We start from the raw sequence: 18,125 nt of genomic DNA on the forward strand, positions 1-18,125 counted from the left end.
ATTCTACTTTTAAATACTCTAGGAACAACAAGTAGGCCTGCAGAGCGAGAGCGAAGTGCTCTAATAGGGTGATATGGTACTACAAGGTCATTAAGATAAGATGGGGCCTGATTATTTAAGACCTTGTATGTGAGGAGCAGGATTTTGAATTCAATTCTGGATTTAACAGGAAGCCAATGAAGGGAAGCCAATGAAGGAGAAATATGCTCTCTCTTTCTAGTCCCTGTCAGTACTCTTGCTGCAGCATTTTGGATTAGCTGAAGGCTTTTCAGTGAGTTTTTTGGACATCCTGATAATAATGAATTACAGTAGTCCAGCCTGGAAGTAATAAATGCATGAACTAGTTTTTCAGTGTCACTCTGAGACAGGATATTTCTAATTTTAGAGATGTTGCGCAAATGGAAGAAAGCAGTCTTACATATTTGTTTAATATGTGCTTTGAAGGACATGTCCTGGTCAAAAATGACTCCAAGGTTCCTCACAGTGTTACTGGAGGCCAAGGTAATGCCATCCAGAGTAAGAATCGGGTTAGATACCATATTTCTAAGATTTTCAGGGCCGAGTACAATAACCTCAGTTTTATCTGAATTAAGAAGCAGAAAGTTAGCGGTCATCCAGGTCTTTATGTCTTTAAGACATTCCTGCAGTTTAACTAATTGGTGTGTGTTATCTGGCTTCATGGACAGATAGAGCTGGGTGTCATCGGCATAGCAGTGAAAATGTATGCTATGTCTTCTAATGATGCTGCCTAAGGGAAGCATGTATAATGTAAACAGAATTGGTCCTAGCACTGAACCCTGTGGAACTCCATAATTAACCTCAGTGTGTGAAGAGGACTCTCCATTTACATGCACAAACTGGAGCCTATTAGATAGATATGATACAAACCACTGCAGTGCAGTACCTGTAATACCTACAGCATGTTCTAATTGCTCTAATAGGATATTATGGTCAACAGTATCGAATGCTGCACTAAGGTCTAGCAGGACAAGCACATAGTCCACTGTCAGAGGCCATAAGAAGATCATTGGTAACCTTCACTAAAGCTGTTTCTGTGCTGTGATGAGCTCTGAAACCTGACTGAAACTCTTCAAATAAACCATTCCTCTGCAGATGATCTGTTAGCTGTTTGACAACTACTCTTTCAAGGATTTTTGATATGAAAGGAAGGTTGGAGATTGGCCCATAATTAGCTAAGACTGCTGGGTCTAGAGATGGCTAGATGGCTATTTTATATATGTGTGTGTGTATATATATATATATATATATATATATATATATATATATATATATATATATATATATAATAAAGACCCTACAATAATACAAACGAAACAAAGAAAATCCAACAATCATTTCACTGAATCTATTTATTTTCATCACAACATTTATTTGTAGTGTTACCTGCAGACATGCATTTACTATGATCTGGGAATTTGGAGGGTGAAATCATCTCTCTGTGACATTCTTGTAGTAAACTGATGAAATCTGTTTGTGACAGAGCTAACTGTCTGGCTGTGGACTCTCAGTTATGACAGGAAACAGTGTACAGTGAACATTTATACTGTGAAATTTACTTTTTTATCCTAATAACATGTTACTGTCATAATTATATTTGTTTGATATATTCATTTATTTATTTTATAATTAATAACATAATGTTGATTAACTCCGATCGAAGAGGCCCCGACGGACTCGAGGGTCAACACTGCATGTTGCTGTTAGTATCCACTTATTGATATGTGACAGCAGATATTTCATATTATCTTGACTCAGATGGAGTGGATGTTAGTCCAACACATCAGACATGACCTCAGCAGCTCTCAGTTGATGTGCACATGAATGATTTGTGTTTCCTCTGCAGGTGAAGGTAGAAAGTGTGTGTGAGCTGATGTGGATGTGAATTCAGCAGCATGGATCAGTGTGAGGACAGAGAGGAGGGAGTCCCTCCCTCTAAAACCACTCTGTGTGGGGAACATGAGAATCAGACCAAAGCTCAGAGGTGAGATGATCATCTCTAACTGTCCATGACTCTTCTGCATGTCACAGCTCAGCACTCACATCATTGCACCATCATTATTCACAGGAACCAACCTGGACCTGAACCCAGCTGTGTGTCATTAAAGAGTGACCAGTCTAAAGCTGACATGATTGGTTTTAATGTCCAGCCTCTGTCTGCTGCAGAGAGGTGAGCTGTTAGTAACATGAAGTCTTTGATTCAACTGCTTGATGTTGTTGGATATAAACTGCAGTCCAAACACATCATTCCCTCAATCCCATTTAAACTGTCTTTTAAAAACAAGCCATTGTTTTTTAAACAACTGAAAATCCACTAATGTAGGGGAGAGCAGTGTGTCATGGCATTTGAGATGAATCCTCATCAATTTGCAAATTCTTATCACATTTTAATGACCACTACATCACTGCTATTTTTGCTTTCCACAAAAGTTAACAGAACAAAATTTATATTTACAGTTTTCATGTATTCTGAAACTGGGTTTTTTTGGACCTGGAATGTAAATGTAGGCCTACTTGTCTCTAAAGGCCTTTTACTTAACTTTGGTTGTTTAAATGTACTCTGGGCAATATGTAACACGACAGAAACAAAACATCAATCCTGTCACACTGGTATAAACCTAATACCAATTCCAGGGTTGGTATCAATATTATTTATATTTGGATTGATCCACCAACTTCTATCATGCTCATGTTTTCTTCCATCAGTCATGTTGTGCTTTATGTTGTGGGAAGTTAGAGGAGGTAACACTAACTTTGCTGCACAAATTTCACTTTCACTCATTTTTGATGCTATGAGTTTTATAACTCAAACACTGGTTATTATTTTTAACTTAAAAACCCCCCACAATTCTCCACTTTTCTGAAAACCCATCACATAAAAATCAAAATATAATCTGCTAAAATGTAGAAAACAAAGTTTCTTCTCTGACTTTGTGCCTGTTGGAGATCAGTTCATCTTCTGCTCACTGAACTGCTGTCAGAAACAGTAATTTTTAGTTTTTCCAAGTAAATGTAAGCTTCAAGCATCCATCTGTCCACACAGGCTGTGCTGTTTGACTTGCTGAGTTGAGTTACCTGGTGGGTGCAGCAGAGACTGGCATCACTCTGACTCTCACTCGGTTTGTGTGCTGTCCCTGGTTTGGCCCTTGTTGTGATGATGAAGTCCACTGCAGATAAACAGGTCAACGTTTGCCAAACTTTTAAGGTGGGCAGGAAACTGAGAAAGTTCTAGAGTAAGATAGCCGATGTTTCAAACAGCTGTCAAAGGCACCATGTGGTAGTCATGACGACCCCTGTAAAGCTGCTTTGTGTATGTGAACTTTAGACAAAAGTCATGTTCACTTGTTGACCCTTGTAACTCTGAGTGAGGCTAGCCAATACCTAATGTACCTCATGCTCACTGTTGTTGGTGTGAGTCTGTAACTGTGCAGCTCGGCAGCCTGCAGGTTATGGGCTACTTGAAGGGTTCAGTTGTGCTGATTGCGTTTTGGATTTTTGCCAGTTTTGAATTCTAGTTGGTGTTGTTTGCTGTAGTTGTTTTGAGCCCTACTGACCTATTGATACCATCTCTTGTTAGCGCAGTGTATTGTCTTGGTTTTTGGCTGGTATGTTTTTATGCCATTTGATTAAGGAGTCTTTGTTTTAAGTTGTTGTCCAGGTGATTGATTTGGACAGGTTTGTGAAAGATGCTGATACCAGTCAGGGCTCAAGAGTGCAACCAATTTGGTCACAAGTGAGCCCAAATTTTTTAATGGTGTGACTAAAAAAAATCCTAGCTCACACCAATGTGACCAACTTTTTGAGTACAATTTTTTTTTTTTTTTTAAAAATCTGCAACTCTGAAAGTCTCTGTGCGGTCAACAACTGACACACATTATGCCCCTATTGTGGTCTAAACCAATCAGAGATAGTCAGAGGCTGGACCCCTTTGTGTTTACATTTGAAAGTGCAGGTGGATAGAGGGAGGTGAGTAGCTTGAATATAGCGATATCAATTCATGAAAACCTGAATCGACTTTTAAATATAACTGTGTATTTTGCCAGAAATGCCAGAATCTCAGGTTAAAGCTCACAAAACTATTTGAACAACCACCAAACAGTAAATGAGAGCAGGTAAATGAATTCCACGTAAACACAGAGTGTGGACCCGACGCATCAGAATCAGCTTTCTCTTTCTCGGCCCGTACACGGACACGCCGTCAGGGCTGAAAGCCGACAGCTCGCTGATTCTGATACGTCTGGTCTGCGCTTTTGTTTACGTCTTTTTTGCGCTAGATTCTGAGCTGGATGTTTTGTCTCTCACCAACCAAAATTCACTGACCAGCAGCAAAATAAGATCAAAACTATGCTTCACATTTGATAAATATTGTATTGAATTCCCTCTGACTTCTGCTGTTTTCCACCATGCTTCCACCATGATAAAGTCACACTTCATGCACAGCTCTCTCTCTCTCTCTCTCTCTGTACTTCAAGAACAGTTTCCCATCTCAAATCTCTGTTTTCAGCATTATTCATTTGCTTATTGCCCACCAGTCTACCGTTGTTTACAGCCCTGTTGGCTGCTCTTTTTTCTTTTTTTTGTTTTTACTCAAATGACCTTGGAAAAGAGAGGCAAATTTTTGTTGTTCAATACTGAAGAAATTTAAACTTTTTAAAATTATGTAAAATTGGAGAATATATTTAAGTTTATCTGCTATAAAAAGCATGCAGGCCAGGAAAATCTCCTTTTTCTGTGTTTTATCCTTAGTTACTTTGACACAAAGGCATCTGCTGTGATGCTCACACCTTTGATGAAGTCTCACATGTATCAGTATTGATAAATGACCAGAATTATAATATTTCTGACTATCTGAGGAAAAATTGAATCGAATCGGGACCTTGTGAATCGGAATTGAATGGATTATAGAAATCAGTGATGATACCCAGTCCTAGTGAATAGCCTAGGCCCGACAGAAGTGGATGTAGCTGTGGGTAATAAGAAAAGGGGAAAAGAACTATTGATAAATTTTGTTAAGTTAAGGCCTGATCCATCTGAAATTCATAGCCAGTGCTCTGACACGGAACCATCAATCTGTTTGCTGCTGCCTGCTGCAGCAATAACTTATCTCTCTTGTAGAATTGTGCTCCAAATAAAGAACTTTGTGTTAACAAGATTGCTAGTTAATCATTTACAAATTAATAGTGTCTATACAGACAGCAATCCCCCCCCCCCCCAAAAAAGTGCACATGTAAAACTGCGGCTTTAAGCGATGCGGTTGAAAAATTTGGGTGCGCCTAAGAAAAAAAGTTAGGCGCACCAGTGCAACCGTGGCAAAAAGTTAGTCTAGAGCCCTGCCAGTATGGTGTTAGTTTTCAAACAAATTTAAGAAAAGAAGAACTGTGTGCTAAAGTCATGTCTGATTGAACAGGAAATATTGACTGAAGAGTTTGACTTTGCCTGTTGATAAAATGACTCAAACACTGAAGTAGAAAAAAGAGGAACTGAAGAAAGTAAATGGTGCAGTGAAGGCAGCGCGGTGAGAAATCATATGCAAATAGTGTTGTCTCTCTGCACAATAAAGCAACGCAACTAATTTATTGAACCATCTGAACATACATCCCAATCTGCAGAATAGTTCATGCATAATGCAGATCAAGGGCGTAGATTTGGTTTTGGCATTGGTGGGGCTGGATGATTCAACCACCGAACCCTGCCCTATTTCTTTTTCCTTTTTGTCTTTGCTTCTTGATAAAAAAAAAAAGGAGAAATATACTTTCCTACATATGCTATTCTACATTTAAACCATTTAAAATTACAATTCATACTTTTATATGTGAATTATATAATGTTAAATTACTATTAAACAAATGACTAAGTATTTTAGGCTTCAGTTTACTTCAGCCATATTCCATATAAATCAGGTATCATACAAAAATAAAAATAGCTTCAAATACAGTCATGACAATAAAAGAATATGACTTTAAGGACTTAACAACATTAGTTCAGTCACAGTACACCAACATCTGTTATATTTTGGCACTAAGGGAACACTGAATGACCTGGTGAATTTTTGTCCATAAAACTACTCATCTAAGATTACCACAAAGTAAAAGATCTCTCGGAAAAATTATGAAACATTTTGGGCACACTATTGCCCCGATCAAATCAATGAGCTGGGATTTTTTATTCTAAACATGAGCTACTGTTACAGCAACAGACATGGACTACTGATGTCCCACAACAACTCAGTGTCCAAACACATGCTTTCTCCTCTTGTTAATGTATAGCACGAAATCATCAGTCAGTCACCTGTGAACTTGCCTCTTCACCTCTGTCCAAGCTACAACATGGCAGAGCTGTCTCTATCACCTGATAAATAACAGTGAGACATTTGAAATGCATGCAGTCACACATGTGCTTCAAATACAGTAATGAACCAACAGGTCATTATCCAATTTCACCTGTGATCTTGTATCACCATTACTCTCTGAGCTTTGTGTTGGTTCTTCTGTCACCTGACAAATACATGAAAATAAGAATAAAATGGGTAGCAGCTTCAGTGTGTCTGTCATTTAAAGAAAAATGTGCAAACTGCACTACAAGGTGGAATATTTGCAAAATCATGACTACCTCATTATATTTTGTCTCAAAAATTAACCCTATGAATATGTCAGTACCACTAGGATGAAATTATTGTGTCACCAACATTTTAACGTTAGACATATAATTTTAACAGCCTCTGTAAACTAATATCCTGGCTTGCTCGAGGCTCCCATTTTCTCTGACAGTTTCAATCAAAATTAGAAATGCTACTCTGAGACCGAGATAACTAAAAGTGCTGCCTGTTGTGCAGTTAGTTTCCAAAACACGTACAATTTTAGACTGATGTGGGCCAAAGCCTAACATAGCCTGTAACGTTATTATGACTGACATTTTATGAGTTAACTTGGCTTTAAGTGACTTACAGGTTTCTTTGAAAAATGCTTTCTTATATCCAGGTTCTTCCTTTTTGCTGCCATCCTCCCCTCCTCCTTGCAGGTCCTGGCAGCGCAGGCTTGCCAGGTGTTGTGCCAAAAATTGATTGCCGGCCAAAAACTGATTTCCAATGTTTCCGTGTATTTTTTACATGTAATATCTTTATGTATGTAAATAGAACGGTGAACAGCGTTTATAAAGGGGTTATATATAGAATTTAAAAAATTATCTGTTTTTTCAAGTATCTTTACAACTCTGTGTTATTGTACTGACATTATAACCAATCCGGTCCTTTATCCCCACTTAAAATAATTACTATTGTAATATTTGCTGCCATTTCTGCTGTCCTCTTGGCCAACTTACAAAAGACATTTTAATGTTAATGAGAGTTTTTGTAATTGCATAAAGGTTATATAAAAGTCACTGCCAAAAACTAATTGCAGCTTCTACCTTGTTACACAAATGTTGTTTGTGGCTCCAGATGACTTTATGTCATCCATGAGGGATGCATTTGACATATGTTTCACATATTATAGCCCAAGAAGTTACTTATAGCAGTATACATGTGAGCCATCAGTTTTTGGTAAATACCGGAAATCAGACAATCACTTTCTGGCACAACACCGGCCGCTGCTAAAACTAAACAGAGCTCCCTGAAAGGCCCAGCCAATCACATTGGCCATATTTGGCACATGAGGTAGGACTCCAGTAGAGAACGTAATTTAACTCTTTCTGCACCGCTGGGTGAATGAGACGATGACAGATCGTTTTTTTTTTCTTTCTATCTGGTTTGTTTTTCTTTACTCGAAGAGATCAAATTCTTGGTGGAGACAATTCAATAATCGCTGGATATTGGTGGGGACATGTCCCTTCCATTCCATCCAGTTAGTTAGCGTATTGTCTGTCTTGTCTTAATGTTGGTTTAAAATGGAGCACTGTAACAAAAAATAATTTCCCCCAGGGATCAATAAAGTATTCTGATTCTGATTCTGATTCTGATTCATTCATGCCAAATCTATGCCCTTGATGCGGATCCATCCAGTTCACAAAGGCACTGAAATCATCAACAGTCTCACACTATCTGGCTAAAGATGTTTTTCCAGAGAAAGTAACAGGTGCTTCATGATAATTGGCCACTTCTCTGGACAAAACACATGGCATCCCCTCTAGCATTTTTTTCCCAAAGTGGTAAAACCTGCACTGTGCACATCTCAAGGAAAAAAGAGAGGATCTCACAGCTTTCCAGTACTTTGGTTCAAGTTTCATTCACATCCATCATGCAGGTACAAGGAATCAAGTGAAAAACTTTATATAATTTGTGTCCAAAGGTTAATTATGAAGACTCATTAACAGAAATGTATCACTATGTTTAGATAAAGACAGAGTTGCTGACCCCACACAGCTGTAAACTAGTTTCCAGTTTCTAAAAGTTCCAATTTAGTGTGTCACCTATCGTCACAAAAACTTGACTTCTACAATTTCACAGTCAGCTTAATCAAACATGTGTTGTTATTATTATTATTATTATTATTATTATTAATAATAATACATTTTATTTAAAAGTGCCTTTCAAAACACCCAAGGACACTGTACGACAAATAAAACAGGCATAAAAAACATGAAATATAAACAATAATGAGAGTAGCATATAGAAAGTTTAAGATCAGGGATAGGTTATAAGTAGTAGGCAATTTTAAACAGGTGGGTTTTGAGGTTGGACTTAAAAAGATGGGATAAAGTGATATTTCTTAGGTCTGTGGTTAAGGAATTTCAAAGTCGGGGTGCAGAGCAGCTAAAAGCCCTGCCCCCCATAGAAACAAGACAAGAGGAAGGAACAGAAAGAGATAGGGAGGAGGATGATCTAAGGCACCAGGATGGGGTGGCGATCTGAACCAAGTCAGAAAGTAATGGTGGGGAGAGAGAATGAATAGCCTTAAATGTACTGTATGGGGTAGTATTTTAAAATTAATGTGAGATTTGACCGGGAGCCAGTGAAGCTGCTTCAGAATAGGAGTGATGTGATGGGTAGAGGGAGTCCTAGTAATAATACGGGCAGCAGAGTTCTGGACACGTTGAGGCTTATTGATGGATTTTTGTGTAAGGCCAAATAAGAGTGAGTTACAGTAGTCAGTCTGAGAGGTAACAAGGTAACGATAGCAGTAGCATGTGGAGTGAGGAAGGGGCTGAGGCGATTGATGTTACAGAGGTGGAAATATGCTGAGCGAGTAACATTATTGATGGTATTGAAAACCATAAATTAAGTTCAGCTAAGCAGAGGGTGAGGGAGGGTGGAGGGAGAGTAGAGTCGGGTTTGGTGGATAGGTAAAGCTGGGTGTTGTCGGCATAACAGTGAAACTGAATATTATATTCATGGAAAATATGCCCAAGTGGGAGGAGGTAAATAATGAAAAGGAGGGGACAGATCCCTGGGGCACCCCAGTAGACAGAGGAAAAGGCTGAGAGGTGAAGGATTTTAATCGAATGAACTGAGTGCGGTCAGACAGGTATTATTTGAACCAAGCTAGCCTGGTATGAGAAAAGCCAATAGAAGCCAATCTGCTGAGAAGGATGGAGTGAGAGATGGTGTCAAAGGCTGCACTCAGATCGAGAAGAATAAGGATGGAGAGGAGACCGGAGACAGCTGCCATAAGAAGGTCATTCGTTATTTTTATAAGAGCAGTTTTGGTGCTATGAGAGGGACGGAAACCAGACTGGAACTGTTCATAAAGGTTATTGTTGGTTAGGTGTAGAAGAACTTGTGAAGCAACTATGTTTTTCAAAATGTTTTTAGAGAAATTGGAGATTGGAGATAGGACGAAAGTTATTAAGGTTGTTGGGATCTAGACCTGTTTTTTTTTTTCCAGATTTGGGGTGATAGCAGCAACTTTGAAAGAATTCAATTCAGTTCAATTTTATTTATACAGCGCCAAATCACAACAACAGTCGCCTCAAGGCGCTTTATATTGCACAGTAGATTGTACAATGATAGAAACAGAGAAAAACCCAACAATCATATGACCCCCTATGAGCAAGCACTTTGGCGACAGTGGGAAGGAAAAACTGCCTTTTAACAGGAAGAAACTTCTGGCAGAACCAAGCTCAGGGAGGGGCGACCATCTGCTGCGACCAGTTGGGATGAGAGAAGGAAAACAGGATAGACACACTGTAAAAAAAAAAAAGTGCTGATTTTACAGGAAAATTCTGGCAGCTGGGGTTACCAGGGACTTCCTGTAAAAAAATACAGTAGACATCCAAAATATGTAAACTGATTTACAGTGAATGAAACTCACAACTGTTAAATCTACAAAAAAAAAGTTAATTTCACACAACAATTGTTGTATATTCATAGAATAGAATATATATATATATATATATATATATATATATATATATATATATATATATATATATATATATATATATATAGCTGGATAGCAGCTGGATAGCGTAGTGGTTAGACTACATGCCTTTGGAACAGAGGATCGCAAGTTCGATTCCTGCCTGGGGCGTCTGTATCCAAGCCTACCGCAGACATATAAATATGAAGGCATGCCGGCTCGGACGTCGCCCGGATCAACAAGGTCCGCGTCAGGTGTTGAGGAACCAGGGCACCCTGACGAAAAGTGGGCTACTGGAACAAGAAGGCATCGGTGGGCAAGGGACGAAAACAGGGCGTTGTTGGAATGCTACTACGCAAGTAACCCCGGCGGAAGGGGCTACATGAATAGGATGAGGGACCTATGGATTCTTCGATACCCAACATCCACAATGACGGCGAAACAACTAGTAGCTCAGTGTTCCAACATTCGAAAGAAGGGACTGCTCTCACAGCTAGAGATTGACGAGGTACAACACAAATGCTACGGCAAGGAGGAGTCAGGACGCCAGGTCAAGGGGGCGATATCATCACCCGCACCCGAGATTGGGTACATAGCCCCAAGTGCGAGAGGAACTGACCTGAAAAATAGGATCATGGCCAAGCTTGAAACCTGGATCCCCCGTAGCCAGTTACCAAGATTACGTGAAGTACCCTCAGAAGGTCTGCTAGATGATGTTAATGCAGCACTACGGGAAATACCTACAACCACGATTACCGACACTAACAAGCTGATCTACAATACGGCAGCAGTGATCAGTGAGATGCTTGGCTACAAGTTGAACAGCCACAAGGCGCAGTACCCTCCATGGAGAAGGAGGCTAGAGGGCAAGATCAAAGTAGCACGGAGGGAGGTTAGCCAACTAACGGAGTTGCAGAAAGGTGAGACAAATAAGGTGCATAAGAAATACAGCAAGCTGTCCATACCTGAGGCCTTGGAAACTGCCAAGCAAAGACTCACAGCCTTGGCCAGCCGCTTGAGGAGGTACACCAGAGAGATAGAAGGCAGGAGAATAAACCAGCTGTTCAGAACCAGCAAAGGTGTACTCTCAGTGGCAAGGGAACAATAAGAGAACAGCACCACCAAGGCTGGAGATGGAGCAATACTGGAAGAGCATATGGGAGAAGGATGCAACCCATAACGGCAATGCTCAGTGGCTAGAGGATCTGAGGGCAGACCACAGCGACCTCCCTGAACAGGGTCCAGTAACCATCACAGTGGCAGATATCCAAGAAAGGGTCTCCAGTATGAAGAGTTGGACAGCACCAGGGCCCAACATGGTTCACGCCTACTGGCTGAAGAAGCTGACTGCACTCCACGAGCGTCTGGCAGCACAAATGAACCAGCTGCTAGTTAACGAGAGACACCCGGAATGGCTAACTGAAGGCCGGACGGTCCTGATCCCCAAGGACCCCAAGAAGGGACCGGTCCCCTCCAACTACCGACCAATAACCTGCCTCAGTACTACATGGAAGCTCCTGTCAGGCATCATATCGGCTAAGATGAACAGGCACATGGGTCAATACATGAGTGGGACACAGAAAGGAATTGGCAAGAATACCAGAGGCGCAAAACACCAGCTACTGGTAGACAGAACAATCAGCCGAGACTGCAAGACCAGACTGACCAACCTGTGCACTGCCTGGATTGATTACAAGAAGGCCTATGACTCAATGCCCCACAGCTGGATACTGGAATGCCTAGAATTGTACAAGATCAATGGGACCCTAAGAGCCTTCATCAGGAACTCAATGGGGATGTGGCGCACAACACTAGAGGCCAACTCCAAGCCCATAGCACAAGTCACCATCAAGTGCAGGATCTACCAAGGAGATGCTCTGTCCCCACTGCTGTTCTGCATAGGCCTGAACCCCCTCAGTGAGATCATTAACAAGACTGGCTACGGATACCGACTATGGAACGGAGCAGATGTCAGCCACCTCCTGTACATGGATGACATCAAGCTGTATGCCAAGAGTGAACGAGACATCGATTCACTGATCCACACTACCAGGCTATACAGCAATGACATTGGAATGTCGTTCGGACTGGAGAAGTGTAGTCGGATGGTAACAAAGAGAGGGAAGGTAGTCAGAACTGAGGGGATTGAACTACCAGAAGGCAACATTGCAGACATAGTGGACAGTTACAAGTACCTGGGGATCCCGCAGGCGAATGGGAACCATGAAGAGGCCGCTAGAAAAGCTGCAACCACCAAGTACCTGCAGAGGGTCAGGCAAGTCCTGAGGAGTCAGCTGAATGGTAAGAACAAGATCCGGGCCATCAACACGTACGCCCTGCCCATGATCAGGTACCCTGCTGGGGTAAGAGGCTGGCCAAAGGAGGAGATAGAAGCCACTGACATAAAGACAAGAAAGCTCCTTACCATGCATGGAGGGTTTCACCCCAAGTCCAGCACCCTGAGGCTGTACGCTAAGCGGAAGGAAGGGGGCCGGGGACTGGTGAGTGTCAGCACCACAGTCCAGGATGAGACAAGGAACATCCAAGAATACATTGGGAAGATGGCCCCAACTGACCGAGTGCTCAGTGAATACCTCAGGCAGCAGAAACCCAAGAAAGAGGAGGGAGACAAGGAACCATCATGGAAGGACAGGCCCCTGCACGGTATGTACCACCGGCAGATAGAGGGGGTGGCTGATATCCAGAAATCCTACCAGTGGCTGGACAAAGCTGGACTGAAAGACAGCACAGAGGCACTAATCATGGCAGCACAAGAACAAGCTCTGAGTACAAGATCCATAGAGGCTGGGGTCTATCACACCAGGCAAGACCCCAGGTGCAGGCTGTGTAAAGATGCCCCAGAGACAATCCAGCACATAACAGCAGGGTGCAAGATGCTAGCAGGCAAGGCATACATGGAACGCCATAACCAAGTGGCCGGCATAGTGTACAGGAACATCTGTGACGAGTATAACCTGGAAGTCCCGAGGTCAAAATGGGAGATGCCCCCAAGGGTGGTGGAGAATGACCGAGCTAAGATCCTGTGGGACTTCCAGATACAGACGGACAAAATGGTGGTGGCTAACCAACCGGACATAGTGGTGGTAGATAAACAGAAGAAGACGGCCGTAGTGATCGATGTAGCGGTTCCGAATGACAGCAATATCAGGAAGAAGGAACACGAGAAGCTGGAGAAATACCAAGGGCTCAGAGAAGAGCTCGAGAGGATGTGGAGGGTGAAGGTAACGGTGGTCCCTGTGGTAATCGGAGCACTAGGTGCGGTGACTCCCAAGCTAGGCGAGTGGCTCCAGCAGATCCCGGGAATAACATCGGAGATCTCTGTCCAGAAGAGCGCAGTCCTGGGAACAGCTAAGATACTGCGCAGGACCCTCAAGCTCCCAGGCCTCTGGTAGAGGACCCGAGCTTGAAGGATAAACCGCCCGCAGGGGCGTGCTGGGTGTTTTTATATATATACATTAATTTTTAAATTAACAGGGAAATATCAAACAAAAAATTAATTCGAACTGGTAAAACAACTGTGAAACTGTGCATTTTAAAAGGAGCTGCTCTGTATATTATGGTAAATTTACCATTTACAATAGTCTTATCTAATTCACAATGTGCGTTCTACTCTGATCTGATGAAACCTTTGTCAGTGGTAAGCTTTCATACAGGGACCTCTCCCTGGTTCTTTTGTGACAAAACACTGAGTTTTCAACCTCTTAGATATGTATATGGTTGACTACCAGGAAGTGGGTGAGTAGGAGACAGTTATCAACTCTGTAGTAGTAGTAGTAGTAGTAGTAGTAGTTGTAGTAGTAGTAGTAGTAGTAGTAGTAGTAGCCAAAACATATCAGATGATTAAGTTTGGGAGCCAAAATTATCTTTTTTTTAAACTAAGGTTGTTGAGCTGAAGGAGGAATTATTCATATATTAAACGGGTGATTGTTTGTTTTTCCAAAAGAGGATTTGTTAGCAACTGATTTTGGGTTTTAGTTAGAATAGAGAATAGAATAGAATAATCCTTTAATTGCCCCACAAGGGGAAATTTGGTTGTAACAGCAGCCAAAAAGACAAATATACAAACAAACAGTACACAGGACACGGAACAGAAACATACACAATTTTTCTTACATATTTACATTAAGGACAATGGTTACTATAAACAGAGAGTACTGTACAGTTATTAAATTAAATAAAAATAATTACAGGTAAGAGGCAAACCAGGTTGTAGTGCGAATTGGTTAATTAACTAACTTATTGCAGTTACAGCATTGATGTAAACATCTATGTTTGTTGGGAGCAGTTCAGATTGTACAGTCTGACAGCTGCAGGGAGGAAGGACCTGCGGAAACGCTCCTTCATGCATCTAGGATGCAGCAGTCTGTCACTGAAGGAGCTATGGAGCTATTCAGCAACATCTACATGCATGGGGTGGGAGACTGTCCATCAGAGATGTTATTTTGGCCAGAGTCCTTCTGTCTCCCACCACCTGCACTGGGTCCAGGGTGCATCCCAGAACAGAGCTGGTCTTCCTGATGAGTTTATCCAACCTCTTCCTCTCAGCTGCCGATAAACTGCTGCTCCAACATACAACACTGAGGACTCGGTCAGGTCGGAGCTGCTGATACTGGCTGCCAGCTCGGAGCGGTGCCGGAAGCTGAAAAAAAAAGTTGGAAGACTGAAATTACAACACTAAGCAGAGCTGTGGATTTTTAGTGCAGCTGAAGTAGTAGACATTTAGAAATATGGGGAGCTATCTAAATCATGGTCTTTGTCAACATTTCTATGGCTGAATAGTGACTCTGTACTTAATCTAATTTTTTGTGATTCCCCCACAGAGTGGACCAGGAGAGCTCAGAGGTTCCCAGTAGTCAGTCTGCCCAGCAGCATCAAACAGACCTGGACTCCATATTTATGGTCTGTACATCTACAACAACTACTTTTACATCTATTCTGTTCAGGGTCATCTCCATGCTGCTCTTTGTAGACCAGTGGGTAGTCAATGTGTCCAACATGGATCTGATATTTGGCTCCATGATTTCAGTCTGATTGGGTCATTCATAAAGTATTCTGTTCCAGCTGCTGGAGGACAACATCATCATTTTCATAAAGAATGAGCTGAAGAAGATACAGAAGGTTCTGAGTCCAGATTACCCAATTGCTCATCATTCTCAGATGGAGGATGATGAGCGGAAGAGGAGCAGCAGTGAGGCATTTTTGAAGATCACACTAGACTTCTTGAGGAGAATGAAGCAGGTGGAGCTGGCTAACCGTCTGCTGAGCAGTAAGAGATAGATAAAAATTTAACCTGCCTCATGAATGAGACATTTACCAGTGTCTCAAAGATGGAATAAAATGCATGCATGTGCACATAATAAATTCTAAATGTAGACTTTCATTCATTTGTTCCTTTAGGAATTCCCATGGGAGGTTTAGAACCAAATCTTAAGTCTTTCTTGAAGAAGAAGTTTCAGTGTGTCTCTGAGGGGATTGCTAAATCAGGAAAAACAACCCTTCTGAATCAGATCTACACAGAGCTCTACATCATAGAGGGAGGGACTGCAGAGGTCAATGATGAACATGAGGTCAGACAAATTGAGACAGCATCCAGGAAAATAGACAGTCTAGAAACAACAATCGGACAAGAAGACATCTTTAAAGCCTCACCTGGAAGAGATAAACCAATCAGAACAGTCCTGACAAAGGGAGTGGCTGGCATTGGGAAAACATTCTTAACACAGAAATACACCCTTGACTGGGCTGAAGACAAAGCCAACAAGGACATCCAGTTCATATTTCCATTCACTTTCAGAGAGCTGAATGTGCTGAAAGAGGAAAAGTTCAGCTTGGTAGAACTTGTTCATCACCTTTTTACTGAAACCAAAGAAGCAGGAATCTGCAACTTTGAAGACTTCCAGGTTGTGTTCATCTTTGATGGTCTGGATGAGTGTCGACTTCCTCTGAACTTCCATAAAACTAAAATCCTGACTGACCCTCGAAAGTCCACCTCAGTGGATGTGCTGCTGATAAATCTCATCAGAGGGAAACTGCTTCCCTCTGCCCACCTCTGGATAACCACACGACCTGCAGCAGCCAATCAGATCCCTCCTGACTGTGTTGACATGGTGACAGAGGTCCGAGGGTTCACTAACCCACAGAAGGAGGAGTACTTCAGGAAGAGATTCAGAGATAAGAAGGCCAACATGATCATCTCCCACATCAAGACATCACGAAGCCTCCACATCATGTGCCACATCCCAGTCTTCTGCTGGATCACTGCTACAGTTCTGGAGGATGTGCTGAGAACCAGAGAGAAAGGAACACTGCCCAAGACCTTGACTGAGATGTACATCCACTTCCTGGTGGTTCAGGCCAAAGTGAAGAAGGTCAAGTATGATGAAGGAGCTGAGACAGATCCACACTGGACTCCAGAGAGCAGAAAGATGATTGAGTCTCTGGGAAAACTGGCTTTTGATCAGCTGCAGAAAGGAAACCTGATCTTCTATGAATCAGACCTGACAGAGTGTGGCATCGATATCAAAGCAGCCTCAGTCTACTCAGGAGTGTTCACACAGATCTTTAAAGAGGAGAGAGGACTGTACCAGGACAGGGTGTACTGCTTCATCCATCTGAGTGTTCAGGAGTTTCTGGCTGCTCTTCATGTCCATCTGACCTTCATCAACTCTGCAGTCAATCTGCTGGAAGAACAACAAACAATCACCAAGAAATCTAAATTATTGAATGAACCAAAACTCCATTATCTCCACCAGAGTGCTGTGGACAAGGCCTTACAGAGTCCAAATGGACACCTGGACTTGCTCCTCCGCTTCCTCCTGGGTCTTTCACTGCAGACCAATCAGACTCTTCTACAAGGGCTGCTGACACAGACAGGAAGTAGCTCACAGACCAATAAGAAAACAGTCCAGTATATTAAGGAGAGGATCAGTGAGAATCTGTCTGCAGAGAAAAGCATCAATTTGTTCCACTGTTTGAATGAACTGAATGATCATTCTCTAGTGGAGGAGATCCAAAAGTGCATGAAATCAAGAAGTCTCTCGACAGCTAAACTGTCCTCTGCTCAGTGGTCAGCTCTGGTCTTCATCTTACTGTCATCAGAAAAAGATCTGGATGTGTTTGACCTGAAGAAATACTCTGCTTCAGATGAGGCTCCTCAGAGGCTGCTGCCAGTGGTCAAAGCCTCCGACAAAGCCCTGTAAGTAAATATGTGATCATGCGTTTAGTCTTTAAGTATTTTTTTGAACAAAAGAATATTCAATTCAACTTTATTTTATTTATATAGCACGGAATCACAACAACAGTCGCCTCAAGGCACTTTATATTGTACAGTAGATCCTACAATAATACAGTGGCTTTCAAAAGTATTCGGCCCCCTTGAACTTTTCCACATTTTGTCACATTACAGCCACAAACATGAATCAATTTTATTGGAATTTGTATTGGTCTTTCATGTGGAATTCCAATAAAATTGATTCATGTTTTTGGCTGTAATGTGACAAAATGTGGGAAAGTTCAAGGGGGCCGAATACTTTTGCAAGCCACTTTACATACAGAGAAAAACTCAACAATCATATGATCCCCTATGAGCAAACACTTTGGCGAACGTGGGAAGGAAAAACTCCCTTTTAACAGGAAGAAACCTCTGGCAGAACCAGGCTCAGGGAGGGGCGGCCATCTGCTGTGACTGGTTGGGGTGAGAGAAGGAAAACAGGATAAAGACATGCTGTGGAAGAGAGACAGAGATTGAGAACAGTTACAATTCAATGCAGAGAGGTCTATTAACACATAATGAGT

At 41.8% G+C, this 18,125-nt stretch overlaps 1 protein-coding gene across 1 annotated transcript in view; it reads left to right on the top strand.

Moving 5' to 3' along the window:
- The first annotated feature begins 2,086 nt into the window (after positions 1-2,086).
- LOC113015946 (NLR family CARD domain-containing protein 3-like) overlaps positions 2,087-18,125 on the top strand; it is a 34,579-nt gene continuing 18,540 nt past the window's right edge. The window contains exons 1-4 of the mRNA XM_026158332.1: positions 2,087-2,188; positions 15,152-15,230; positions 15,393-15,597; positions 15,729-17,526. Of these exons, the coding sequence (XP_026014117.1) occupies positions 2,148-2,188; positions 15,152-15,230; positions 15,393-15,597; positions 15,729-17,526 (2,123 nt within the window). The 5' untranslated portion in view covers positions 2,087-2,147. The remainder of the gene's footprint in view (positions 2,189-15,151; positions 15,231-15,392; positions 15,598-15,728; positions 17,527-18,125) is intronic.

This window comes from Astatotilapia calliptera, chromosome 23, assembly GCF_900246225.1.
Source record: "Astatotilapia calliptera chromosome 23, fAstCal1.2, whole genome shotgun sequence".
Lineage (NCBI taxonomy): Eukaryota > Metazoa > Chordata > Actinopteri > Cichliformes > Cichlidae > Astatotilapia > Astatotilapia calliptera.